The 27,476-nt window shown below is 59.6% G+C and overlaps 1 protein-coding gene across 1 annotated transcript; it reads right to left on the reverse strand.

Moving 5' to 3' along the window:
- On the reverse strand, positions 1–27,476 carry SPG7 (SPG7 matrix AAA peptidase subunit, paraplegin). The gene is made up of 17 exons (XM_045989134.1): positions 27,264–27,476; positions 25,807–25,909; positions 24,556–24,645; positions 18,092–18,333; positions 16,057–16,196; positions 14,663–14,765; positions 12,939–13,064; positions 12,480–12,642; positions 11,969–12,142; positions 6,732–6,856; positions 6,107–6,209; positions 5,311–5,421; positions 3,760–3,875; positions 2,764–2,920; positions 2,179–2,345; positions 1,567–1,644; positions 1–314 (listed from the first exon to the last, which is right to left on the reverse strand). The coding sequence occupies exons 1-17, from the start codon at positions 27,444–27,446 to the stop codon at positions 138–140; spliced, it is 2,358 nt and encodes a 785-aa protein (XP_045845090.1). The 5' UTR covers positions 27,447–27,476; the 3' UTR covers positions 1–137.

Genomic DNA, 27,476 nt, shown 5'->3' on the forward strand with positions numbered 1-27,476 from the left:
TCGATCGTCTGCAGAGACGTTTACTAGTCCCAGGGAGGGACGTCAATAAATAGATCGTGGAGGCCATTCAGAGAGCGGTGAGGGCTGTGCGGAGGCGTCTGTCTCACTGGGTCTCAGGAAGGTCCCGAGAGGCCCAGTCAAGGAGGTGGGGGCTGCGGAGGGGCCTCCTCCTCCCCTGGGTCTTGCTTCTCCATCTCGGCCTCGCTCCACCTCTGAGGCGCGATCATCTTCTTGGGCCCGTGAGGGGGTGGACCGATGAGGGCCTCGATGTCCTCGTAGTTTATCACTTCCTTCTCCAGCAAGGCATTCGCCAGCTAAGGGAACAAACAGGGCAGTGTGTGAGCCCCAGACGAGGACACACAAGGGCCTTTTGAGAGCAGAGCACCCCGGAGGGAGGGGGTGTCTGCCAGCAGGACGCCCGGGCAGTCCACTTTCCCAGGGAAGCAGTGTAAGCAGGCAGCTCCGGCAAAGAATCCCTCCCTGTCTGGCCCCTGGAGATGGTGTCCCAGCTGCCAGCTTCCCTTCCAAGTCTGTTTTCTGGGACAACTTCGACTTCCTTTACCAAACACGGTGTGTGCATCCGCACGTGGGGCAGCAAGCGGAGGCTGGACTGTGGGGGCGGGGGCTGCTGTGGGCAGGCAGCCTCCACGCTCCAGATGTGGTTGTGGAGAACACGCTGGAGGAGCCGTGTGCCCCGCACCCTGTCGCTGACGGCTCAGTCGCGGCCGCGAGGAACGCCGCCCAGGGCTCTCAGACAGGCGCACCCCTGGACCCCGCTGGCGGGACAGAGGCAGGACATCCTGGGACCTTGTCAGCAGCAGATTCTGGCGCAGTCCCCGCACTGCTCACCCACCCCCCCGTCCCCCCAGGAGGCAGGTGCTGCTGGGTGGGAGCAGCCCTCCAAGGACACGATGTGCATGAGATCATGACCTGAGCCGAAATCAAGAATCAGACGCTTAACCGACGGAGCAACTGCCGGGTGAACGAGCATGCAGCTCCTGATCTCAGGGCTGAGAGTTCAAGCCTCCCGTTTGGCAGAGATTACTTAAAAAATAAAAAAATCTGGGACGCCTGGGTGGCTCAGTGGGTTAAGCGGCTGCCTCCGGCTCAGGTCACGGTCCCAGCGCCCTGGGATTGAGTCCCATATCGGGCTCCTTGCTAGGCGGGGAGCCTGCTTCTCCCTCTGCCTCTGCCTGCCACTCTGCCTGCTTGTGATCTCTCTCTCTCTCTCTGACAAATAAATAAAATCTTAAAAAAAAAACAAAACTAAAAAAATCTAAAATTCCAGGAAGCACGTAAGAGCTGGGGAAGAGCAAACGAGGCCGACAACACACTAACCCTAACCCTAACCCTGACGTCCACAGCACCGCGTCTTCTGCCTGCTGAGAAGGGACGGGCGTCACGTGTTCACCGTGAGGGGCTGAGAGGCGGCCCGAGAGACGTGGGAGCGCGGCTGGGCCGGGGCGGGCGCAGGGACGGGTCCTCTGCGGCTCTGTGCCGGGAGCCCTCCCGGGAGCAGCGGGGAGTGAGGATGCTGCCAGGACAACCCGGCGCCCCGAGTCTTACCGCCTGCAGCTTGTCCAGGTTCTCCTGCAGCACCTGCTCCGTGTGCCTGTAGGCTTTTGCCACCAGCAGCTTCGCTTCCTGCCAATGCAAGACGACGGCCATGTAGCGCGCAGGGTGGCCGACCTCAGTCCCGATGTCCCACGCGGCCCATCCTGGCGCTGGAGTTCACAAAGGAGCCGCAGGGGCAGGGACACAGCTCTTCTCTCGCCGTGGCCAGGAGAGCGTGGCTGCCCCCACCCTGGCCCCTGGAACCGCTCCTGCACAAGATGCCTGTCCCCAGCCCCGTCCTCCAGGCCCGCAGCCACCCCCACGTGCACCGGGCCGCACGCTGCCCTGGCCCGGCCTCCCACAGAGCACGCAGTGTGTCCGCCGGGGCGTCTGTTCCTTCTCTCTGCCGGTCTCAGATCACCGACAGCTTCCAGCAAAAGCCACACAAGTCCTCACCCAAGAACCGGCGAGTGAGCGGCCCAGGACCTCTGGACAGGTACGTCTTCGATGTGGGCCGCACGGCAGCGCACTCTGCTCGGTGTGGCAGAGGGCACAGCGCCAGCCCCCGAGAGAGGCCACCCCAACCCGCCGCGGCGCAGACCGACCGAAGCTGAGCAGACTCACGTGGTCCATCATTTCCTGCAGGCCACGGCTGAACGGGCGCCGGCCGATGCCTGTGAGGCCCTCCTGCGCCTCAGGGAAGGACACGGGCCCGATGCTCGGCGACATCCCAAACTGCTTCACCATGGAGTAGGCGATGCGCGTGACCTTCCTCAGGTCATCCTGAGCTCCTGCAGCGGAGGGTCCGGACAGACGTGCCCTCCAGGCACTGCCAAGTCGGGGCACACGGGGGCCCCCTGGCACAGGCTTGGGACCCGGGAGACCCACGTATCTCGTCGTGGCTCCTCAGAAGTCTTACACTTCTGAGTCCTGCTGGGGTACACATGTGGGTGCACTTTCCTGGCAATTCTCCAGCCCATGCCCCGCTCTGCACCGGCCCGGCCGTCAACCCCGAGCCCCACTGTCAAGGCAACAAGCGAGGAACGGCCCTGCCTCCTCCCTGGACGTCCGGTGAAGCAGGGGCCTGCGGAGGCCGACCGAGCCTGTCCCACCATTCCAGTGCCTCCCCCGGCCGCCGCCGCCACGCGGAAGCAGAGCAGGCGTGAAAGCACATTGAGAACGCAGAACCCGCACGGGCCAGCTGCTCACCGGAAGTGACCTTGTTGAAGGAGATGTTCTCGGACGCGCGGCCACCCAGGGCCATGCACATGCGCTCGAACAGCTGCTCCTTGGTGAAGAGGTGCTGGTCTCTCGGGAGCATCTGAGCGAAGCCCAGCGCCGCGTTAGTCCGTGGCGCGATGGAGACCTGCGGAACGTCACGCGGCCCGAGTGAGCGGGCAGGATCTGGACTTTAAAGATGAAGGTGTGGATGTAGCACAGATCTTTAATGGGAGGTTTCAAAGCAGCTGAAGCAAATCTGTACTGGCCCCGCTTTTACAGCAAAGCAGGACCCGTCCCTGCAGGAGGACGCGGCTGGGCGGTGTCTCGCGCACACCTGGACGCACACCCCGGCATGGACCGGCCACTGTGGGTGCACGTCCCACAGCAGGCACGAATCAGTTTTCTTTTATTTATTTTTTTTTTTAAAGATTTTATGTATTTATTAGACAGAGATCACAGCAAAGAGGCAGGCAGAGAGAAGAGGAAGCAGGCTCCCTGCTGAGCAGAGAGCCCGATGCGGGGCTCGATCCCAGGACCCTGAGATCATGACCTGAGCTGAAGGCAGAGGCTTAACCCACTGAGCCACCCAGGCGCCCCACGAATCAGTTTTCATCAAGTTCACAAAATGCCTCCAAGAGTGGTGTTTTTTTAATGTGAACCAAACTCACTTATTTTTAAGGGGAGCAATCACTAGGTCAACACTTTTGGTCAACATGGCGATTCTCGATTCCCAGAGTAACTGTGCAGATGGTACAGCGAGACTCAGCTGCTCGCGTGACTACAACGTCACTCCCCAGACCAGAGCCCACCTTGGGTCTCCCGCCCTTTGCTTCTGGGGGCGAGGGGTGCCACACCCTCGGCTCCTGCCCTGTGCCCACGTGCAGCTCACACCTTCTCTTCAAGCACGAGACCAACGCTTCCAAAGTCAGCTGTGCTCAAGGGCCCGTTGGGCTCGCAGCCCCCGGCCCGACGCAGACGCCCTACCTTCATGACGGCCTCGGTGTGCTCCAGCAGCCAGCCGACCAGGGCGTGGCCCGACTCGTGGAACGCCACCACCTTCTGCTCTTCCTTCGACAGGATCTGGCTCTTTTTGGCAGTCCCTGAAAGAGCGTGGGGTCCGAGTCTGAGCACAGGGTCCCAGGCAGGCGTGCCGGGCACCCCCGCTGCCCTCACAGCGCTCCACCCCCGCCATCAACGCAGCGTCGTCCCTGACTGCGTCCTGCACCTCCGCCCCGGGCCAGCACCCAGACGTTGCTCGTGGGGTCGGAGGAGATGCCACACGGTCCTGTCTGTTCCTACTTCTGTGAGTGCCGGGTTGACGTGCGCCCACCCTCGGGCCCACAGGGCACTGGGCCGCTGTGATTAGCGGGGTCCCCACTGAGGTCCAGGCTTCGCAGGGCTCTTCCCCCTGGACTCGCTGGAAGCTGCTGCCCCTTGCTAGCTGGCCGCCTCCCATCTGCCTTGTCTCTGTAGTCCACGAACCCCAGAGCCCGTCGCCTTAAGCACTCTGGGTGCTTCACACCTCCCCGCGTTCCCGATTTACACAGCCCGGATCAGCTCTGGGTCTGGCTCTGTGCCTCTAGGGCCTTCCCCCTCCGTTTACGGCAAAGCTGGGTCTGAGCATCCGGACGGGAGGCACAGTCCCCCAGGGTGGCCACTGGAACCCACGTGCTGTAGTCTGGACAGGCCACACCTGTGAGGTCAGTACGTCCTTCTGTCTCTCTCGCTTTGACAGTGTTAGCGTGAGATCCGTTTCCACGGAAAACTAAGTGTCTTATGTGAAGGTGAAGCCAGGTCTGTAGTAACAGCGGCCCTTGCGTACCTCTGTCCCTGTACACAGGTTCCTGAGCTGCAGCCTGGACACCTGGTGGCGTCTGTACGTCAGGCTCAGCGAGAGTGACAGGGACGAGCACGTTGTAGGGACAGCTCGTGCCGGAGCGCTCCCCACCACGTGCAAGGCCGGCGCTTCTCATACTTCTCTGGTAACGGATCGTTTCCCTCTTTAAAAACTTCCGGTGTCTTGAACTGAACCCTCTCAAGGACAAGACACTTCAGGAGACTCTGTTTCAGTCCTGCTCTCCTGACAGCAGCCCAGGGACCCCACCGTGAGCAGCAACAGTTAAGGTGTCCCGAAAGGTCCCCCGCCCCGCCACCAAGACCCCTCGTGTCGCTGCCCTGAGCATAGACGGGCCAGGCAGCAGAGCACAGCTCTCGGGAGACTTGCGGCCCCGCAACACGGATGGTGCCCGGGAGGTCCACGCCGAGGCACCGTCAACGGCAGAGGGGCTGAGCGCCACTCACGCTTGGTGTGTGACCCCGTGTCTGCCGGAGGAGCGTTTCTGCTCTCGGGCGTCCCACTGGTCCTTTAAACGGGAGCGCAACGCAACTCAGGAACACGTCCCCGCTGTTCCCTTGACCAGCAGCTCTTCGCTGACCCCTTCTGTCACGCGTCAGCCTGACCTGCGCCGCACCCCCTGCCCCCCGCCATCCGGGTGCTTGTCGGGACCCGGCCCCGCTGAGGACGTGCCCTCGTACCGGCAATGACTCGCTCCACAGCGCACTCGAAGTTAAGGGTGTGGACAGACGCGTGCCCTTCCCGCGCGGCGTGCAACGCGGCCTCGTTACAGACGTTGGCGATGTCCGCACCTGTCCGCACAGCAGCGTGCGCGAGGGCAGGGAGGGGAGCATGGGCGGGAGGCGGACAGCAGGCAGGCGGCGCTTCCGTCCTGTGCTGAAGCCACGCGCACCACTAGCAGACCAGGACACTGCGCCCTGTGCTGTCCCCGTTGTCTCCCCAGGCTCCTTCCTGCTCGAGTCCCACCAGCGGCTTCGCACCACCCTGCTCTTCATTCTCCCTGGGAATTCACACCCCACTGCCCACGAGATTCTAGTTAAGGGCCTTAAAGGAAAATCCAAAGGGAAGAAATTATAATAAAAGGGATTTTGTTGCTATTACCCTTTAAAACGAGAGCCACAGAGAAAACACCCTGATCTGTGATGCGTCTCTGCTCAGTGAGAACAGACGGTGAGGCGGGCCGTGGTGCGCTCGGACAGCCATGAGGCCGTGAACGGCATCGCCTGGCAGCGAGCAGGGGGCACACACAGCCCGAGCGTGGAAAGGCCCTGAAGGGCCGGTGTGCAGAGGCCTGCGGGCAGAAGGGCCCAGAGCGACCCACGTGTAGGCACCGCTGGCAGGAAAAGCCAGGTGCCGCAGCTCTTTCCTCCTCTGCCGGCTCTCTGCGCACGACCTCACTCCCGCCCAGGCTGTGCTAACTGCAGGGCCCCGGGCAGGGGTGCGCACGCCCCGAACAGCAGGGAGCAGCTTCCATACCGCTGAACCCCGGCGTGAGCTCTGCCAAACGCTGCGAGTAGAAGCTGCTGGCCTGGGTCAGCTTCAGGCTCTTCAGGTGCTGCTCAAAAATCTCCCGCCTTTCCTGCGGAGAAAGGAGCCAAGTGGGCTCGCCCCTGCCCCGCAGACAGCAGCCACGGGCTGTCAGATCACCGCTCCGGCCTGGACCGCAAGCAGCACTTCACATGGAAGGTGGGAGGAGGGGCCCACGAAGCGCCTCATGCAAGTGAGGGTCGTCTGTAGCACCCGGAACCCCCAGACCCCCGAGTCACAGCAGTGGGGAGCCGCCCCAGCGCAGCATCAGGGAGCCCCGCTCGGTCCAAGTGTCAGAGCCGGGATGGCCGGCTGCGGCGGGGGAACGCGCACCGTTCCGCTCGAACCCTCTCCCCACCCAGTACCGCCTGCTGGTTGCTGCTGCCCTGGGGCACCGAGGAGCTGGTGGGGCCCAGGACGAGGACTCGGAGGCGGACTGTGCTACAAAACTCAGCCGCAGTGTTGAGGGTAAAGAGAAAAACCGGGGGTGCGCCCAACGAGCTGCAGAGCCACAGCAGACTTCAGGTAAGCCGAAGACAGTGGGCCAGACAAGACCAGCCCCCGCCGCACTGACCTGCAGTGTGGGAAGGTCGATGAAGATGTGTCGATCCAGCCGGCCAGGCCTCAGCAGAGCGTTGTCCAAAACGTCAGCCCGGTTGGTAGATGCCAGGACAATGACATGGTCGGTGGTGCCCATTCCTGGAGGGACAGACAGCTGTTGGGGTATAGCTCCCCTTCCGGGACACAGGGTGGGACGGACCGCCCACTGGGGCCCGTGAGAATGAGGAGATGTGGACTGACCGAGGATCAGGGTCCCCACGAGAGCAAGAATTTGCCTGTCTTCCCCAGGCTGCCAGCCCAGAGGCAGAAGCACAGATGGGGGCTGCACAGCCATCCAGACGGCGTCCTGGGGGATCGTGTCTCCCCTCGGTAACTGCCCAGCAGACCCGGGGAATGCGGGGCACCGTGTCCACGCTCCTTTGGCGCAAAGCCATGGGCCAAAGCAGACGCTTCTCAACACCGGTCTGTGGCCTGGGTTTGGAGGCTCCAGGTTTCTCAGCGGTTTAAAAGGGCTGAGAGCACCACTGGTGGCCCAGGTCTTCGTGAGAACCGACGCGGGCCCTTGTCTGAACAAGGCCGCACCCGCAGAAGCACATCCAAGCCGAGGCTGGGTGATCTGGGCCTGAGCAGACGTCCAAGGGTCCTACGTGTACACTCAGCACACGTTACAGTGCGAGGCTGGCCTTTCTGTTGTCGTAGATAATTGTGTCCAAAGCACGTACGACCGAGAGCACGTGAGTCCAGAACTTCGGACTGGCCTTACAAGTCCGGGGAAGAGGGCTGAGCAGGGGGCGTGGATGGAAAGGGGCTGGCCTGCGACGTGGAGGTTCCCTGCACAGCTCTCTCTCTGCTTCTGTATGTGTGACAAGGTCCAGAATACAAGGTTCAAAAAATAAAGGCTTCAGAGGCACCTGACTGGCTCGGTCGATGGAATGGGAGGCTCCTGATCTCAGGGTCTTGAGTTCAAAGCCCCACGCTGGGTGTGGAGCCCACTTAATCAAACAAACAAAAACGCCATGATCTTTTGCCGGTGAGGAAAGTCCGTAATAAGCAGACACACAAGTACAATCTGAAACTGCCTGTGAAGCGCTGAGTGTCATTCAAAAGACGTTTTAGAGAACTAGGCCCCGAGAGCGTGAGACTCCACCACCTCCCAGCAGACCGCCGCTAACTCCACCCCAGGACCCCACGGCGGCACGAGGGGCCTGGCTGAGCGAACGGGCCAGGGGCTGGCCACCTCACCAAGGACCTGACACCTGAGTCACCGGGAAGCACCGGGACACGCGAACCACAGGCCACGCCCAAACGCTCCCGTATATGCGCATTCTTGCTGGAGTCCCCTAAGCTGGGACTCCACGAGGGGTCTGGCCCACTCTTGTGTCGAGAGGAGTAGAGTGGATAACCCTAACCTCCCAAATAACCCGGAAGCAAAACACCACCGCCAGCTCCACCGGCCTGCCCTGTGGCTTCAGGACGTCACCGTGACAGGCAACAGGAGGCTGACTGGACGGAGGGCCCGGGTCAGACACGGCTCCGTTTCCCGGACAAGGAGGGAAGCCAGAGCTCTCCTCTGCAGACTTGCTGGGACTCCCTGCTCCGACTTCCGAAATGTCCTCCTTCCACAGGCCGAGGCCGTGACGTGCAATTCCGAGTCACAGATGCGGAAACGCGGCCGGCAGAGAGCTTGTCCCTGATGATCTCCGTCCAGCAGGGAGCCGTGACCCCGAGGCCCATCCGGACAGTTGTGTGTGCAGTTTCCGTCCTTCCCTTGCTTCACGGTGACCGTGACACCGACACCCCGCGGTCCCAGACGGCTCGCACCGGCGGACGCGTGGGCTGCTCCTGTCTTCCGCGCCCACAAGCGCAGCGGCCGTCTGCGTGCGCGCCGCTCAGGACCAGCACACAGGAAAGCTTGTGCTGGGTCGCACAGGGGCCGCGGCCTTGTCTCCCAGAGACGCTGCCACATGGGATGCTCCCACTCGCAGTGTGTCTGCTCACGTCTCCTTGGCTGCTTTATTTAAATCAGGGTCACCGAGGTTCCTGCGGGGACCCGGGTCTGACCTCTCCCCGCCCTCCCCAGCATCTGGTGCTGCCCGCGCTTCCCGAGTCTCCTGTGAGGCCTGTGTTCCTAGCAAAAACTCAGCAAGCGGGGCCCCTGGGTGGCTCAGTGGGTTAAGCCTCTGCCTTCGGCTCAGGTCGTGGTCCCAGGGTCCTCGGATCGAGTCCCGCATCGGGCTCTCTGCTCAGCAGGGAGCCTGCTCCCTCCCCCCCTTGCCTGCCTCTCTGCCCACTTGTGATCTCTGTCAAATAAATAAATAAAATCTTAAAAAAAAAAAAAAAAACTCAGCAAGATCTTTTGGGAGATGGGGACAAGCTTGTTAGAGAAATTCTAGGAGAGAGCAACACGCAACGGCTCCCATAGCTGCGGCCGAGGGAACAGACGTCAGGATCCAGCCCGCCTTCCTCCCAGACCGCTGCAGGGGAGGCCGCGCACCCGCGGGAGGGCCGGACGCGTCGGCCAGCACGGAAGACCCGGGGCCCCGCCGCTGCCAGGACCAGCCAAGCGCTGGCAGAGCACAAAGGCCCTTCAGTGGAGCATGCAACAGCCTCTTCCACAAGCGGAGAACCGGACCCCTCCCTGGCAGAACGAGCCAAACCCTTGCATCTGCCCGAGCGTGACTTCAGACACGTCGTGGATCAAGATGGGAAAGGCCAGGTGGATGGGAGCGAGGGCCTCCCGCTGACCCCGAGGGAGGCCGGAGCTCATGCCCCACAGGCTGTCGCAAACGCAGAGCCCTCCTGCTGTTCAAGATGTAGCAAGGGGACTGTCCCCCTCTAAGGGACCTGGTGGGACCCCAGCACTCGGCACATGTGCCTTCGCCATGTGACCTGGCTGTCCGTAGTGCAGCCTCGTCCTGACCCGGTGAGCTTTTCCCACGACAGGCACAGCGTCCGCTCCGTGCCCTGCACATCAATGAAGCGGTGCTGCCCTTCCCCGGGGACTAACAGAGACGCCTTAGAAGGGCTGAGAATGCCTGGCTGTGTCCGCACACAGAGGCACCTGTTCACTGCCTGTCTGGCCCAACAAGGGCCTTCAGTCAGTGGGTCGGGGTTCTGGGCGGAAGTGCCCCATTCATGGTGGCGCAGAGAGCCTGGGCTCAGGGGAAGATGCCATTTAGTAAACGCTTCCTGGGGGGCTCAGTCTTCAAGTGCCAACAGCCCGAGTACGCAGATCTGCTCGTCCCAGGGGCTGTGTTCAGGGCGGGAGCCCCCTCGAGTGCCTTCAGGTCACCTGGACCGTAGTCACACACACAGAGGTGCAGGCGAGGTCACAAGCCAGCATGTCAAAGCTCCAGAGCCTGGAGGAGCAGGGGCCAGCAGGAGCCCCACGGCACAGCACTTCCCAGTCCAAAGCCTGCGTGCCCGTGCAGGGCTGCCGTCCACAGAGGCCCGAGGGCAGCATGAGCTGGAGGAAGCGCGAAGACTCCGACAGCCGGCTCTCGCCCGTGCCCTTGACTGCGCAGACGCCGTCCGTTCAGACAGTCAGACACTGTCGTTAAAATCTGGTACTTCTGGGGCGCCTGGGTGGCTCAGTCATTTTGCGTCTGCTTGAGCTCAGGTCATGACCTCAGGGTCCTGGGATCGAGCCCCACATCGGGCTCTCTGCTCAGCGGGGAGCCTGCTTCCTTCTCTCTCTCTGCCTGCCTCTCTGCCTGCTTGTGATCTCTGTCTGTAAATAAATAAATAAAATCTTTTTTAAAAAATGCAGTACTTCTGAGAGCAGAGGCTCATCAAACACACAGTCCGTCTCAGCAGACAGACCCCGAGGGGATCTTCCAGATCCCGGCAGGACTCCCGCACCATGTCAGAACCACACTGAGTGGCAGGGGCTCAGCATGAAGGAGTCACGAAAACCCGTTCCAACAAAAAGCACCAAGGGTGGTCTCAGCCGTGGGAGACTCCGGGGGTAACTCCAAGACCACGAGCAGCACACGGCCTGCCCCCGGAAGGCACTCCTGGAGGCCCCTCTGTGCTGCATTCAGAACCGGGACTTCGCTCTGCTCACGGTTCCAAGGACGTGGAGTCCGTGGAAGCTTCCTTCCCCAGAAGCTGCCCTTGTGCACGGTCCCTGAGCCAACAGCGCCCAGCAGCTGGGTCTGCGGGGTCCGATGCACCCCGTTCTCCGGACACCATGACCACGTAGCCTCTTCGGCACACTGGCTACACGGGGCGCGTGGCTTCTCCGCCCATGGAGCTTGCCGAGTTCCCAGCACTTGTGAGAGTGTCGGCCGGCCCCTGAGCGTGTGGAGAGGCCGCGTCCTGCCACCGGCCGGCCCGGCACAGCGGGGGACAGAGTTCCAGTCGGGGACGAGGAGAAGGTTCGAGAGCCGGACAGTGGTGGTAACATCCCTGAAGGAAACACTCGTACGTGGTTAAAGTGGTAAATGTTACTATATGTCACCACAGCAAAAATAAAGAGGGCACGTGGCCAGTCCTGTCAGTGAAGCGTCTGACCCTTGCTCTTGGTTGTAAGTCTGAGCGCCATGTTGGGTGTAGACATTACTTAAAGATAGAATCTTTTTAAAAACAGATAGACAGGGGCACCTGGGGGGCTCAGTGGTTAAGTGTCAGCCTTCGGCTCAGGTCACGGTCCTGGGGTCCTGGGATGGAGCCCTGCATCGGGCTCCCTGCTCAGTGAGGAGCCTGCTTCCCCCCCACCCCCATGCCTGCCTCTCTGCCTACTTGTGCTCTCTGTCAAATAAATATTTTAAAAAATAATAAAACAAATAAAATCTTAAAAAGGAGCCATTCCACGTCACAACCCTGAGATCAAGAGTCACAGGCTCCCCGACTGAGGCAGCCGGGCACACCGTGTCCCCTGTACCGCGCTGAGCAGCAAAGACACGTGGCACACCCCATGGGTTCATCCAAGTCTGGGAACAGGGTCATGCCCTGCCCTGCCCTTTGTGCTCCCAGGGCTTTCCCTTTCTTTCCTGCTATCGCCGTCAAACCTGAGTTTCTCTGACACCAGCCTCCTCTCGTTACTGCCCGCCCGAGAGTGCCTGGCGCGCTCACAGCTGAGGCAGGTGTGTGGTGGAGAGACAGACCCATCGCTGCAGGAAAGCGAAATGCCCGTGAGCATGAGCGCAAGGTTCTGGAACAAGACACCAGCTACGTGGTCCATCCAGAGAGTGGGTCTCAGGAAGAAACGCTTCCACGCCCAGGGGCAGGCTGGGGAGGGGCACCCACCGTCCATCTCCACCAGCAGCTGGTTGAGCGTCTGCTCTTCCTCCGTGTTGGAGAAACCGGACATGGCGGTAGAGCGTTTCTTGCCCACAGCGTCGATCTCGTCAATGTAGACGATGCAGGGCGCTCGAGCCCGGGCTTCCTTGAAGAGGCTCCGTACGCGGGCAGCGCCAAGGCCTGCGACGACACAGGGACCCAGAGTCAGACAGGTAATGGGAGATGAGCCCAACTCTCGTGCCAGTGGCCAGAGCTGCCCTGAGGATGACGGGGTCTCCCAGAGTCCCTGCTGGATGCTCACCCTCCTGGACTCCCCAGGCCACACCCAGAAGCAGCTTCAAAGAACATCACTGCCCAGTTCCCTCCATAAACATGTCCAGTAACCCAGGTTTCATGTGTCCTTCCCTGTCCCCCTGGGTCCCTGTCTACCCGGCCACCTGAGGACGGACGTGTGAAGGCAGAGCCCGCTGCACAGATGGCCGGGCAACCTGTCCCCAGCCCCCCAGGCAACACCAACCTCCAATGACCTCCACGAACTCTGGACCGGCCATCGCCAAAAAGGGCACCTGGGCCTCCGTCGCCACCGCCTTGGCCAGAAGGGTCTTCCCACAGCCAGGGGGCCCGAGCAACAGCGCACCTTTTGGGACTTTGGCGCCCAGCTGAAGGAAGCGCTCTGGGCTCTGGAAAAGCAGACCACGGCACGCCGGTCACAGGTGTTTGAGAGAGAATTTCCAAAACAGGACTCCCTGGAGCTCAGCTCCTGTATTGTCTGGAATCAGCCACGGTTCACGTGGGGGGGGGCGGAGCAGAGTGCTCTGGCCGTGGCCAGGCCTCCCCGGGGGCCTGGGGGTGCGGTCAGCCAGGGGTTCCCAGTCACCCACAGGGCCCCGGCCCTCCGACGGGCTCCCAGCTGTGCACCGGCCTGTCCGGCTGGCTGAGCCCACATGCCGCATCCACCCTGCTCAGCGCGCCCCACCTTCAGGTAATCCACAAACTCTCTGACTTCCAGCTTGGCTTCGTGCATCCCAGCCACATCTTTGAAGCTGATGCCTTTCCCCATCTTGCCGTCCACAATCGTGAAACGAGCCATTTTAAGCTGATTCTGGGCAGAAAGAACAAAGGGCAGGGGAGATGAGCACCTCGGGCTGGAGCTGCCGGCGGGGGGGGGGGGGGGGGGGGGGCTGTGTGTCCCTGGGCCCCAGCTGCCCCCAGCCTGGCTCTCTTCATACCCACTCCACTCAGAAGGGAGGGAGGTGAAGCCGTCTTTTGGGCATCCAAGGGAAAACGTTTACTATGCATCATGAACAGTAAGAAAATTCCCTAGCATCTAGCAATTTGCCTTAAAATAAAAAAAAAAACACATAAACCACCCCCGTTCCAAACAAGGTGATTCAGCATCTGCTGCAGAGCGGCTGTCGTTTTCTACACGGTTTTTCCCACTATGATGGAGCGCTCTGGTTGTAGAGAGTGTGGTAGCACGCAGCTCTAGGAAGGTTCGGTAGAAACGTTAGCTGGTTAACTTCTGGAGTGCAGTCCGGCAAGACAAAGACCTCGGTGAGGGATGCAAACCCGAGCCAGTCGGCCTCACAGGTGCGCCAGGCGGACCGGCAGGCCCTCCAAAGACACGGGGGCCCCAGGTCCATCACAACACTAGCCAGACACAGCAAGGGCGATGAACGGCCCCAGGACGCCTGGGGGCTCAGTCCACAAAGCGTCTGCCTTCAGCGCAGGTCACGATCCCGCAGTCCTGGGGTCGAGCCTCTCATCGGGTTCCCCTCTTAGCAGGGAACCTGCTTCTCCCTCTGCCTCTGCCTGCTGCCACCCCCCCACCTGTGCTCGCTCTCTGTCAAACAAGTGTTTTATAAATAGCCCCGAGTATGCAAGCCTGTTGTACCTGGCTGAGTGAGCCCACAGCCCCACAGCGAGACACTGTCAACTACACACAGGAACACGCGCCTGGTCCCAGTGGAAACCTGCCTCAGTTCCCAGGTCGGTGACCAGAGGGTACCCTCTGCAGACCTGCTCCAAGCAAGCCTGGGGTGCCTCCCAGCGCCTCTGCTGACGGGACTACCTGGCCAGATGAGACCTACCAGGGAGGGACGGTTCATGTTACAACGAAGGCCACCACACAATAGGAGGGGGTTTTGTTGTTTTGGTTTTTTTTAAAGTAATCTTTGTATCCAACTTGGGGCCCGAACTCAAGACCCTGAAATCAAGCTTCCCATGCTCTACCGACTGAGCCAGCCAGGTGCCCCAGGAGAATGCTTCTAAAGTGCACTGAGGTTTGGGGCACCTGGCTGGCTCAGTCGGTAGAGCATGGGATGCTTGACCTTGGGGTCTTAAGTTTGAGCCCTCTATTGGGTGTAGAGATTATTTAAAAAAACTAGAATCTTTAAAAAAAGAATAAAAGTAAAATAAGAACATAAAGACAACCTTCACCAATTTCTCAGTGCATTAACTAGTAGGAAAAACCAAAAACGAAGTCATGCCCGGCCCCAGAAAAACTGCTGAACGAAGTGCCCAGCACACCCGTGGGGCTCGGCTGCCCCGCGAGCCAGAGAAGGAGGGGCCTGGGCGGCTCCAGGTCGGCCCCTGTGGCCGTGAACACGCGCTCACGGGAGTGTGCCGGGACCCTGCCCCCCAAGCATGAGCACAGATCCGAGGCCGCAGGTGCGGTGAGATGGGATCTCCATCACTTACGAAAGCGCTGAGTCCTCCTTCCCTTCCGGTCATTCCAGCCAGACGGAACACGTACCACAGGATGGCCAGGCCCACTGCGGTCATCCCGAGGGCGTAGAGGGCACTAGCGGGGGAGAGGGACGGTTACGGGCAGGCAGCGCTCAGACGCGCTTCACGTCGGGCCACGACACTTAGAAGAGGACGAGAGCAACCCATACTCGGAGACCAGCGTGTGGAGCAAACGGCTGTGGAAACGGGTTTCCTTGTCCAATTTTCGTCCTTTGTGACCCGCCCCTCAGCTGTCCCAGGAACACGTCACAGCCTGATACAGTAGCACACCACGGCGTGAAGCCGAGACATGGACACGGCGCTGACCCTGTCCGCCAGGGCCTCCTGATAATGCCTAAAAGAACAGACTTTTCACATGTGATGTACTTTTTTTTTTTTTTTCACAGAGTGAGAGCGCAAGCAGGGAGAGGGAGAAGCAGGCTCTCCGTTGAACAGAGAGCCCGATGGAGGGCTTGGTCCCAGGGTGATCGTGACGTGAGGTGAAGGCAGACGCTTAACCGACCGAGCCACTCAGGTGCCCTGTATTTTGTTTTCAAAAGTGACCCATCCGGGCCACCTTGGTGGCTGAATCAGTCAAGTCAGGTCATGATCCTGGGGTCCTGGGACTGAGCCCTGCATCAGGCTCCTGCTCAGCGAGGAGACTACTTCTCCCTCTCCCACTCCCCCAGCTCATGTTCTCTCTCTCAAATAAGTAAGTAAAATCTAAAAAAAAAGACAATGTAGCCACGAGTTCTGGCTGGTGAGGCAGAGTCCCAGCGCCGCGGAGGAAGGCCCGGGTGCCAGGCGTGCCCCGCCGCTCCCTACAGAACTGGCCGCAAAGGCCTGCGCCCTCAGGGGAGCACGGCCATGGCTCAGGTGTGTCAGTCACTGGCAACCTGCGTCTTCTCGGACTGTGGTCATGTGGCCACGAGCAACCCTCTCTGCAGACGAGGTCCAGTCACCGGTGGTCCCCGTGTGCCATTAAATCCCCCAGGATTATGGGAGCGAGTGTCCCCCCACCAAGGAGATGCAGGTTCTGCTGGCCCAACGGGGTCCCCGTTTCCACCTGCCGCCTGGAAGCAAGGGTTTCTACGGGACGTCCCTGCTTCTCCCCTTTCTGTCCCATCTTCCCGTCTGTACACAACGGCAACCCCGCCCCAGGCGGCAGCGACAACTACAGCAGGTGCACGAGGCTCCAACAGCCCCCGGCGCCCCTCCCCCGGCGGGCTCACAGCTCACACACCCACTGGCCCTCCCCCACGGCGGCTGGCCTAGGGCAGGCAGGGCCCGGGAGACGTGCTGGTCTGTTCTCACATTACAAAGCCAAGCCAGCTTTAGTTCAGGAGCCCAGATAATGGCCAACATACTTTCCGAAGAATCCTGTCCGCTTGTAGGAAACCGGGATCCTGTCCTTGCCTTCGATCCCCAGAGCGTCCTCGGCGGCTCGGAGCTTCTCCTCAAACCTGTCGGTATTTGCCATCTGCATGCGGTACATCAGGGCCAGCCGCTGCAGGCAGAGCGCGGGGGGTGCGGTGACACACGGGCCGCAGCCAGCCGTGAGACACAGCACCCGCACGCCGGAGCCTCCCGGAGCTGAGCTTTCATCTGCCACCACGGACTCCGTCCACATCACGGTCACAACAGGCTTTCGGTAAGTGTGCTCGCTCTAATTTCACCAACAGGAAGGTCTGAAGACAATGGAGGGTGTGCTTTGTGCTTTAAAGTCACCACCCAGCCTCCGCTGGGCCTGCAGAACACCGCGACACGCGACAGCCACGAGCTGCTTGCCGGCACACAGGCAACTTGCTCGGGCAAGAGACAGGGGTCCGGTGCTTGACCTCGGGCCGAACTGGACTCAGCTATGTGGCTTTCTCCCTTCTCAGGAAGCCCTTCCTGGGGAGAGGAGCGGTTCAGGGAGACTGAGCAGGTGGCGCGCCCTCGGGGTAGCGGCTTCCCCGAGAGAAGGCTCAGAGCCAGCCAGACATCCACGCTGGGTCCCCAAATCCCTTCTCTGGGAGCTGACCTGAGCCAGCCAGCAGGGGGCCATCCTGATGCCCTCCAGCGCCCTGGACGGCATCACGCCAGTCCCACATTGTTCTTCTACAGGTCCGGTTCAGATGCTTTCTGGAATGAACCTGTTCCAAGCGCAGCTTCTCAACACTGTGGGATCTACACGGAGCAGCCCGTTTCTCCCCTGGCTCTGGAGGACCTCAGAAGATTCCACGTGGAATCAACGGCTGCCCAGGGTGCATGTCACGGGGTCAGCGGGCCAGAGGGGAGAGGCAGACAGGGGCACCCCCCAGCCATGACACCCTGATGCTCACCTGCGCTGGAACGCCCAGCAGCCTCGGGGCTGGACTGACCTAACAGACCTCAAACATCTGATCTGGACTTCACCCATGCCTCCGTCACGCAAACACCTGCCCAGCCAGGTGAACAGAATGGAAACACCCGGCAACGACCTTCTTTCTATGCCAGAAGCCAAGAGCGAGATGAGATTCCAGAGGCCAATTCAACTCCCATGTCTCTGACCGCCTAGGCCCGGACCAACCACTCGCATCTGCAAAGTCACCCAGGTCACGCAGCACGCAGGGCCCGCGGGAGCCTGTCACCCCAACTAAATGACAAGCTCTCGTAAACCGACAAGCAGCTACAGACACCGTGGCAGGCCCTCGGCCCTCTCCAGACCCAGCAGGGGCTATGAATGCTGTCGTGAAGGGCACAGTACTGTGCCCAGGACCACCTGGCTCCCTGGCAGCGTCCTTACCAGACACCTGTCCTCCAGCACCTTACCTGGCCCACTGTCTCCACCACCCAAACTCCAACGACAAATGGAAAGAAGACTAAAGAAACGGGACAACTAAATACAATTCCGGGCCCCTGACAGGACCCTGGATTAAAAACACTAATAAGGGGCGCCTGGGGTTCCCACTCTTGATCTCAGCTCAGGCCTTGATCTGGGGGTTGTGAGTTCACACCCCCTGCTGGGCTCCATGCTCATGGAGACATAAAAACGTAATAGTAAAACAGTAACAAAACAGCAATTAACGTTGGTACAGAGACGATGGGAGAACAGGGTCAGGGAAAGTGCTCTGGAAAGTATTCTTGCCTCACTACCTCTCCTGCGCCTGCCGGTGGTATGGTTCCAGGGTGAGGGGACAGGGACTCCATCCACGACACGGAGCCAGATCCTGGCCCTCCCTCTGCACCTGACGTGGGGAGGTGAGCAGGCCCTGGCCCGGCCCTGGCTCTCCGCCCCCTCACAGCGCGTGCCGTTTCCTGCCCCGGGCCCCCAGGGATCCACCCCACCCCGACATCTGCAGCTGCCCCAGACCCACGGGGGGGGGACCTCAGGGCCGCAGCCGCAGCCCCCGCCCCACTGCTCTGGCACGGCCCGCTCACCGGCCGCCCGAACACCACAGCTCCGGGGTGCAGGTAGACCTCCACCACGTCGCTCTCCGGCACCACCTGCACGCGCTGCACCTCGCCCTTGGCCAGCATCTCGTGCACAAAGTCGTTCCAGGAGATGTTGCCGCCGCTGGTGCTGAGCGCGTTCAGCAGGCTCATGATCACGGCGATGATGAACAAGGTGCGCAGCCGCTCCCGGTACATCTGGTCCTCCCGCTCCTTGCGCCTCCTCTCCTCTGCAAGCAGGGTGACCAGGGACAGCGTCAGACACGGGACAGACGCCAACCACACGCCGTTCGCGGCCAGCGACACAGCACTCACCGGGGTCCCGTCTACCCCGAGCACAAAGCCAGGCGCACGGTCAGAAGCTTCCTGGGCCCAGCACGGGCTGATCTCCTCACGGAGCCCTCTGCCGGGGCACATTCGGTTCTGACCTCGTGTGGTCACCCCCGATGCGCGTGGCACACCTGCAAGTTACTGTACCTTCTGCCACGTCGGCCCTCCCCTCCCCAACAGCCACTCTCCGGGACATGGAAGGCGACCCCTTAATCCAACAACGCTCCCAGCGACCTACCCCTCATCTGAACCGTCAGGTAAACAGAGCATCATGCCCAGTTCCCAGTGGGGGACAAAAGGACACAAAACTCAGCCCCGGGCCTTGGGGCACATGGACACCTGGGGCGGCTGACGTGGGAGGCGAGGAGCACACGGTGTAAGGAACCAGGAGAGCAGCTCCAGCCCGGCCATCGCTGGCAGCCCCGGGAGGAAGCGTAAGCAGACGGGGACGGCCGGGCAGACGCAGAAGTCACCTCCCTCAGAGCACAGACAGGAGAGGGTCCTGCGCACAGATACCCAAGGCCAGGTCACAGTCTTCCTCCCAGACCTGCCGGTCCTCTGAGCCCCTCCCCAGCTGGGGTGGAGGGCCATCTGGGCACCCGGACGACGCTCCGCATCTCCTCACGGGCCCACCTCCCGTCCTCTGCAGTACCCGCACCCCGAGGGCCTGAACTCTGTGCGGCTCTCACCTCCGCCCCCGGCCCGCTCCCCCGACACCCCAGCCAGACGCCACTGGGCCTGTCACACGCAATCCTAGAGAAGTACACATGCTGTCCTGCCTGGGACCGCCCTGACCAGGCTCAGCAAGGTCATTTACTTCTCCTGCACAGACACCGCACGCACTCGGGGTGAGGGGGGAGAACAGCGAGGGCCCTGCACACACACGGGGCTCAGGCCATGCTGCCCATGTGGTCATTTCTCCAGGGACAAGCACACGGCTGGACCTCAGTGCCCACTGGCTTCCTTCTGCCCTGCCTACCATCGAACGTCCACAGACACACCGCCCTCCTGTCGACCCGGCCGTTCAGAGGAAACGAAAGGCATTTTAAATCAGCCGAAAAACAGAAAATGGGGGGCGCCTGGGTGGCTCAGTGGGTTAAAGCCTTTGCTTTCAGCTCAGGTCATGATTCCGGGGTCCTGGGATGGAGCCCCGCGTCGGGCTCTCTGCTCAGCAGGGAGCCTGCTTCCTGTCCCCCCCACCCCGCGCCTGCTGCTCTGCCTACGTGTGATCTGTCAAATAAGTAAATAAAATCTTTAAAAAAAAAAAGAGTGACGGAGAAGGCTGGGTCAGCAATCGTGCTGAAAACATGAAAGCACGTTTCTGCTGCTACCTTACCTGAGAGTGGCCGGTAACAGCAAATCTAGTACGTAAAGCTCAAAGTCACAACCAGCAAGGAAGTAAAGCGACCCCCGTCTCGGAAAGCAGATTTTATGTTCTCAGGCGAGCAGGTAATTATTTAGAAACCATGCGTTTCGTTTAACTTGCCATTTAGGCCCCAGTCCGCGCTCTGATTAGCGATGCCGGCAGTCATCAAACTCGGCGAGCCGGGATGCGCCGGCAGCGGAGGCCCTGGGACCTCCGGGACCTTCACGCTGTGCGCACCCCGTGCTCCGGGCCGGGGGCTGTGGCACGCGAGCTGCTGGCAGGACTTACAAACATGGCCCAGGGTCCGTGGCCACACGGCCCTTCCTTACCGCTCTGCCTGCCACACGTCACACCCCTCCTGGAGAAGGACTTGCAGCGACCGTGCCGCTCACACGCACCTGTTTGCAGAGTGTGGAACAGCTCTAGGATTTGCAAACAGTAAGGCTCGGTTCCATTTATTTATTTGTTTTTAAAAAGATTTCATTTCCTTTTTTAAGTCATCTCTACACACTACGTGGGGTTCAAACCCACAGCCCTGAGGGACTGAGAGTCACATGTTCCAGCGACCGTCAGCAGGGCGCCCCAGATACGGCTTTTTTTTTTTTTTTTTAATTTTATGTATTTATTTGTCAGAGAGAGAGAGAGAGAGAGATCACAAGCAGGCAGAGAGGCAGTCAGAGGTGGAGAGAGAAGCAGGCTCCCCGCTGAGCAGAGAGCCCGATGTGGGACTCGATCCCAGGACTCTGAGATCATGACCTGGGCCTAAGGCAGCGGCTGAACCCACAGCCACCCAGGCGTCCCACGGCTTGGTTTTTTAAGTAACAGACAGCTTTGTACGTTTTTCTAAGAATTTCTAAACAATAAAAAGGCAGCTTTGATTTAAACTCCAATAAATACTTCTTTCTTCACAAAAACCCAACCCTTTTCCAGTAAAAACCAGCCAGGTGTTCTGTCACACATGGAATTGTCCCCATCGGCCTGTTTCAGGGAGAAGGACCTCCTGGCCAGCCCCGGAGGCTGCAGACTCTGTACACTCTGTATTATTAGAGGACTCTGTAGGCTCAGGAGAGGGAGGTCCCAACCCAGAGTGGTCACTGCTCTGAAGGTCCAGGACGGTGCACGGAGGCCCGGCGAGAATCGTCTGCCCTCTCAACAGAACTACCTGCTTCTGAGCCACAATCACCCCGAGTCCTCCTCCCTGGGCAGGAGACGATGCGGCACGCCCCACCCAGACAGGACCCGTCCAGTGACGAGGGTCTGCAAACACGTGTTCTGTTCCTTCGCATCAGCCCAGGCCCACAAGGTTCAGGGAGGTGGCCAAGCACGCTGTCCAGGGGTACAAATGAGAAAGCCCTCATTTCTTGGCTAGGGGTCTCAAAAGACACAGAAAACAGTGCATTTCCTTAACTCACTAAATGTACTTCTGAACACAGCCCAAGGACATCGATGTAAAACACACATTGCCGGGACGCCCCGGGCTCAGGCCATGGAGCGCGCAACTCTGGACCCCATCTTGCAACGGCCACTAAAACTAAAATCTCTTGAAAACAAACAAGCAAAAGCCCATGTATCTGCAGCGCTGATCAGGGAGGAAGTCCCGAGGTCGGGGAAAGGCAGGAGGTGAGCAGCGCAGGAAGCTGTGTGCGTGCGACAGTGAGTGCACCCGCTCCGTGACAGTAAGACATGCGAGACCTGAGAGATACTAACTGGACAATGGCCTTCATCACCGTGTCCCTCGAGGACCCCCTCTTCTGCTGCCCCCCACTGTGGCTGCATCCGGCCGACCGCACCTGTGACGGCCGCACTCGGGCCCTGCGGCGCACGACTTTGGCTCCTGACACTAACGAGAGGCTTGGAGAGAGCCGAGGGCCAAGCCCAGGAACCACTGCTGTCTCCCGGCCACCTGCCTGCTGGACAGACCCCCTGGAGACGCTGGCGCCACGGTCCCTCTTCAGGGGGCGGTGTCCCTCACTGCCAGGGCACCCTACAGCAGCCACCCGCCCACTGGCCACTGACCACCACGGCTGAGTTTCAGGGCTGCCCCGGGGTTTCAGTCTGGAAACGCTTGTGGAAGAACTTACCCCGCGTACCCTGCATGCGGGCGCTGTGGTGAGACGCTCGGGGGGATCACAGTGACAATCCAGTTCTTCCCAGCACTCACCGGCGCCAGGCCCGCCCCAGACAGACACGGCGCCTCCAGAGAAGGCTCGTGGAGTCTCCTCACTTCTCAGGGACCAGCACCACTAACACCACAGCGGTCTGGGAATCCCAGCACCTGCTTTTTTAGCTACACTTTGTACTGTGTGACACCGCAGGGTCACAGGTACTCACAGGTGTTACACAGAAGCAAGCAAACCATGACCGTCTCGTGAGAAACACTGGCACGAAGCAGGCAGAGGAGACGCGGATGTGCTCCCGACGCAGGCCACTGCGGGGGGGGGGGGGGGGGTGCGGGACACCAGTGGGAAGACCCCATGCGACGCTCGCTTCTGCCTCTGGTGTCCCTGCAGCACTGACTCCCGGCACTGTGGCGCGGGCCGCCCATGGGAGCTGCGGTCCCGCATCCAGTCTGCCCAGAGACCGCGGCCATTCCTCGGGACATCGCGGCTGCCGCGGGACCCCAGCTCCGCCTGTCTCCTCCTCCTCCTCCGTCTCCGCTGCTTCTGTTCCAGGCTCTCCCATTCTGAGACAGGAAAGATCCCCGTGCTTGTTCCTAACTCTCCTGGAGTTTCGCTCTGCAGATTTAAGGACTCAATCCACGCCGAGTTTATTCTGGTCCGTGTGACAGTCTCTCTCCCAGGAACAGCGGCTCATCCAAACCACTCCGTACGCGAGCCTCCCTTCTGCTACTGCGTGAAATGCCGCTGCGGTCACATATGAATTCTTAGATACGCCAGACTCTGCCTCTGGACTCCCCCTCTGGTTCCCTCAAGCTTCTATTACTAGGCGACACATTCATTTTTGGGGAGAAATTTTAACGTCTGCCACGACCAGCCCCACCGGCATTTGTCTTCCAAAGCCCTGTAGATTTTCTGATGACCCAAACCCTCGTCTTCCACCCTGAAAACCTTTTAACTCAGAAGCTTCTGAGAAGAGCCAAGTACCCCAGGAGCTTGCAGCCAAAGAAAGGAGTGATTGCCAGAGGGGGCGCCCACGAGGCCAGAAACCAGGAATACCCACACCGAACCCAACCGGCGGCCACAGGTTTCCACGAGTTAAGGCTGTTCCTAAAGAGCTCAAAGTTGGGGGCCACCGGGACAGCTCAGTCCCTGGAGCGTGCAACTTGCAGGGTTATGAGTTCAAGCCCCACATCGGGCATAGAGATTAGTTTAAAAATAGTAATAAAAATAGGGCGCCTGGGGGCTCAGTTAGTGAAGCGTCTGCCTTCAGCTCAGCTCAGGATCCCAGGGTCCTGGGATGGAGCCCCGTGTTGTCAGGCTGCCTGCTGGGTGGGGAGCCTGCTTCTCCCTCTCCTGCTACCCCTCCTCCCTCCAAACTCCCTGTCCTCTCGCTCCGGCTCATGCTCTGTCTCTCTCAAATAAATCAATAAATAGTAAATAAATAAAAATGAAGTGAGCAGGGTGGCTCAGCCGGTTAAGCGTCTGCCTCAGCTCAGGTCATGTGGGATGGAGCACCACAGCGCGCTCCGAGCTCAGTGGGGAGTCAGCGTCTCCCTCTCGCTCACTCTCTCTGTCAAATAAATAAATAAAAATCTGAAAACAAGTACAGCAAACAAAAGCACGAAGTACACACCTAAGTACGAAGAGGTTCCTTGACAAGACAACCGTTTCTCTCCCTGTATGTCCTTTGGAGACTCCGCACAGAACAGGGGACAGTGATGGGGTGGGGTCATTATGAGGCGAGAAGTAACGGGGAAGACGAACAAGTCACTCAGTACTGTGCTGAGCGCACTCCAGCCGTCGCTGCGGGCTGGCCCTTCCCACCGCCAGGAGTGCCACGCTGCCAGCTTTCACCTAGAGCCCATTCAGTTTGACCTGACCTTTTATTCCCTCACCCCTCTGCCCAATCAGAGTCCTAACTCCACAGGGAAGGAGACTCAAGATTTGCAAGGTAGGCTGTTGAGAACTGGGGTACACAGTGGTCACTCACATGGTTCAGTGATGTGTCCCCTACTTCCTCAAGGCCGTGTACTGTAACAGCCTCTCTTCCGGGGGCTGCTTCTCAGGCCTCCACATCATCTGGAATGTGTGTAGGGTCCAACCAAGGTGTCCCGCTGCCTTCCTCCCCACCCCACAACACCTGAGTTCAAGGCAGATGGAGACTCACCCTTTCCGCGCAGAGGACAGTAATTCTGCCTGTCTTCTGACGTCTGGAAAGGACAGGGTACACAGGTGCTGACGGAAACACCTCTAACGGACAAGCAGGAAAAGATCCAGTAACCACATTCAAGACCAGGGGTAGGTGTGCTCAGAGTCGGGGAGACACGGGGGCCTGGGTGCACCCTACATTTGTCGTTAACTTTTCTTTTTCTTTAGACTTATTTATTTTATTTGAGAGTGGGGACACAGAGGAAGAGAGAAGCTCAAGCAGACGCCCCGCTGAGAGTGCGGTTTGATCTCACGACCCTAAGACCATGACCTGAGCTGCAACCAAGAGCTGGATGCTCAATCCACTGAGCCAGCGCCCGCCCCTGGGCTCACCCTACTTTTAAGACAGGTTTCCTGTTGCTGAGACCGGAACACACATGGGATGACAACCAAGGTAGCCATTATTCAAGAAAGTCAGAGAGATGTACCTTCATCGTCTTCAGGGGTCCTCCCCGTAGCTCTACCCTTGTCCTTAGTCTTCTGCTTCAGCGTGGAGGTGTTAAAACAGCGAGTGGCACCTACAAGGGACAGGGGACACGTTTAACAAGGTCTCTGCCCCTACAGGGGCACTCAGGAGAAGAGCACCTCTATCAGGAACCAGAACAGCAGCCACCTGAAGCCTACGGGCATAAGATTCAGAAGGCCAGGATCTTCCTTAGTACAGCAGCTGCTACTCGAATAAAAAAATCACTCGAACTTACAGAGTGTCTCTGCAATGCAAATTAGCTATGCAAGGGATAAAACTTCCCTATGAATATATCCTGGGGAAGCCTCATAAGTTTGTTGGAGAACCTTCAATAATCACATTCACTCGAAACAGATTTAAATAAATGAGCACACGGAGGCTCAACACAGGCGTCAACAGCAACCCAGGAGGAACCATCACTCCTCCCATGGGAGGCTCGGTCTTGCCCACTGTCTAACTGAACTGATGTCTAAAGGAGAGAAAGGAGAGTCTCACCAACCGTGACCTTTCCTCACGGGGTTAAGAGAACCAGAAATGGGACTACCTTGACGGCTCCTGGACACAGGACCAGGCTGTCTAGAGAGTGAGCTGTGTGCCCTGGGCACATGCATACCCTTAAGTGGGGAAACACACATAGGAGGCAAGCATGTGGCTGACCACATGTCACCAGGGCACCAAGCCATGGAACGTCCTTTAAGAGTTGGGGGGATTTCACTTTTCCCCATTCCAACTGGATACACAGGGGCGTGAGGTCGACCTCATCAACCCTGAAGGTCCGAAATCCTTGGATCTAAGATCTCTCTTGAAGATGTCATGGTGTCTCACTAAATGATAAAGCTATTGCTAAAAATAAATTACTTGTGGGCTGTTCATAGTTCCCTTCCAGTTATAAGACATACAGAGCCACTCTGAAGATCCTGACTGGGCGTTCTTGCAGCTGGCTGGAGAATATGGAAGACCTTAGAAGCCCAATTATTGCCACACACCAGAATTTTTTAAGAGTGGGGGACGACTCAGATAAGTACACACAGCTGTTCAGACCCCGGTCAGTCTGTCTGCAAACCACACTTCACAGCATCTCGGGGCTCCCGAGAAACAGAAGCCAAAGTCCCCTGAGCGATTTCCTTTCTCTGTCGATGTCAAACCAGCTGCTCCAATTTATCTACAACTGTCACAGCAGGTACCCATCACCTGTGTTCCAGAAGGTACACACCTAAGAGTCTCCAGAGTCTGACTGGGTTCTGGAAGAGGTGCTGTTCCAACAACAATCCACTGAACCCTCCGAAGGCTGGGGTTAGCCGGCGCAGCTGCAAAGTCTGAAAAGAAAAAATGCAGAGGATGGTCTGTCCTCTACGGCAGAATTGTAATTCAAACTGGCCCTCGAGTTATGGTAAAACAGAACAACAACAAATGATGACCTAAAATGTGAGTTGAGCTCCTAAGAGAGGACTGGAGGGAATCACCAGCCAAAATGGCAGCAGGACAGGGGACCTTTGTTTTCTGCATGAACAGCTGACCTGAGCAGAGCCCGGAGCGCAGCTTCAGGAGAGCAGAGCGCTCGGTTAATGCAGGTCCACGACACCTGCAGCCGCAAGACGCAGGTCAGGTACACACACTTTGCTCACACAAAACCGTCAGCGCCCTGGGACCAACAGTCAAGGGCCATGCGGAACTCCTCCTCATGAGGTCGGACCCACCTGAGCCAACTACGAAACAGTTCTCCGGGACACTCTCACTGGGCTCAGTTTTTAAAACTTTTGGCGGGGGAGCCCCTGGGTGGCTCAGCCACTGAAGCATCTGCCTTGGGCTGGGGTCTTGATCCCGGGGTTCTGCGATGGAGCCCTGCCTCTAGCTCCCTGCTCGGCCACAGGTCGGCTTCTCCCTCTGCCTCTGCGATCTCGCTCGCTCTCAAGTATTATTAGAGAGAAAGCACTAATGGGGAGCAGAGGGAGAGGGAGAAGCAGACTCCCCACGGGTCGAGAGCCTCTGGGATCATGACCTGAGCCAAAGGCAGATGCTTCATGGACTGAGCCACCCAAGTGCCCCTTAAAGTAAGTATTTTTTAAGATTTTATTTTCAAGTACTGTCTACAGCCCACGCGGGTGGGCTCGAACTCACCACCCGAGGATCCAGTCGGAGTCTCCACCGACTGGGTCAGGCACCCCTGGATTCGATTTTCAGACGCCAGGACAACAAGCAACAGGCAGGGGCGCCTGGGTGGCTCAGTGGGTTAAGCCTCTGCCTTCGGCTCAGGTCATGATCTCAGGGTTCTGGGATCGAGCCCCGCATCGGGCTCTCTGCTCAGCGGGGACCCTGCTTCCTCCTCTCTCTCCGCCTGCCTCTCTGCCTACTTGTGATCTCTGTCAAATAAATAAATAAAATCTTAAAAACAAAAACAAAAAAAACCCCAGCAACAGGCAGAAAATATCATACACCGAAGGGGCTGGGAAGATGCAGGCCGGGCCTGTGCGGGGTCTCTTCCGGGGCTGCGGGCGGCCTCCCTGCACCCGAAGGCGCCGCTCTCGTTCGGGGTCAGTACCAGGAGGGGTCGGGGGTCGGGGGTCAGGGGCGGAATCGGGGCAGGGGGCAGAGGGACAGGGGGGTGGGGAGGGGGGCCGGCCGGAGGTCAGAGGCTGGAATGCGCAAGCCCGGCCCGGCGTCGGCAGGTACCTGTTTGGTGTGGCCTTGGGCCCCCACGAGTCGGGTCGGAGGCCTGTGGACGTAGTGCCAGCACCTCCTCCCGGCCCCGGCGGCGAGGCCCAGGCTCCAGCGCGAGCAACGGCCCCGCAGTGGCGCGGACCCCGGGGCCGGACCCGGGCAGAGAGCTCGCAGCAGCAGCAGCGCGGCCGCCATGTTGGCCCGGGAGCGGCGCCTGCGCGGTAG

This window comes from Meles meles, chromosome 19 (genome assembly GCF_922984935.1).
Source record: "Meles meles chromosome 19, mMelMel3.1 paternal haplotype, whole genome shotgun sequence".
Taxonomy (NCBI): domain Eukaryota; kingdom Metazoa; phylum Chordata; class Mammalia; order Carnivora; family Mustelidae; genus Meles; species Meles meles.

What these genes read in the sequence shown, in the direction of transcription:
- SPG7 (XM_045989134.1), bottom strand. Translation starts at nt 27,446, where the DNA reads ATGGCGGCCGCGCTGCTGCTGCTGCGAGCTCTCTGCCCGGGTCCGGCC. An exon ending in GCTGCTGGTGGAGATGGACG is followed by an intron (nt 6,857 to 11,968) that starts GTGGGTGCCCCT and finishes CTGTCCCTCCAG; the next exon opens with GAATGGGCACCACCGACCAT. An exon ending in GCTCACGCCGGGGTTCAGCG is followed by an intron (nt 5,422 to 6,106) that starts GTATGGAAGCTG and finishes CTGTGCGGACAG; the next exon opens with GTGCGGACATCGCCAACGTC.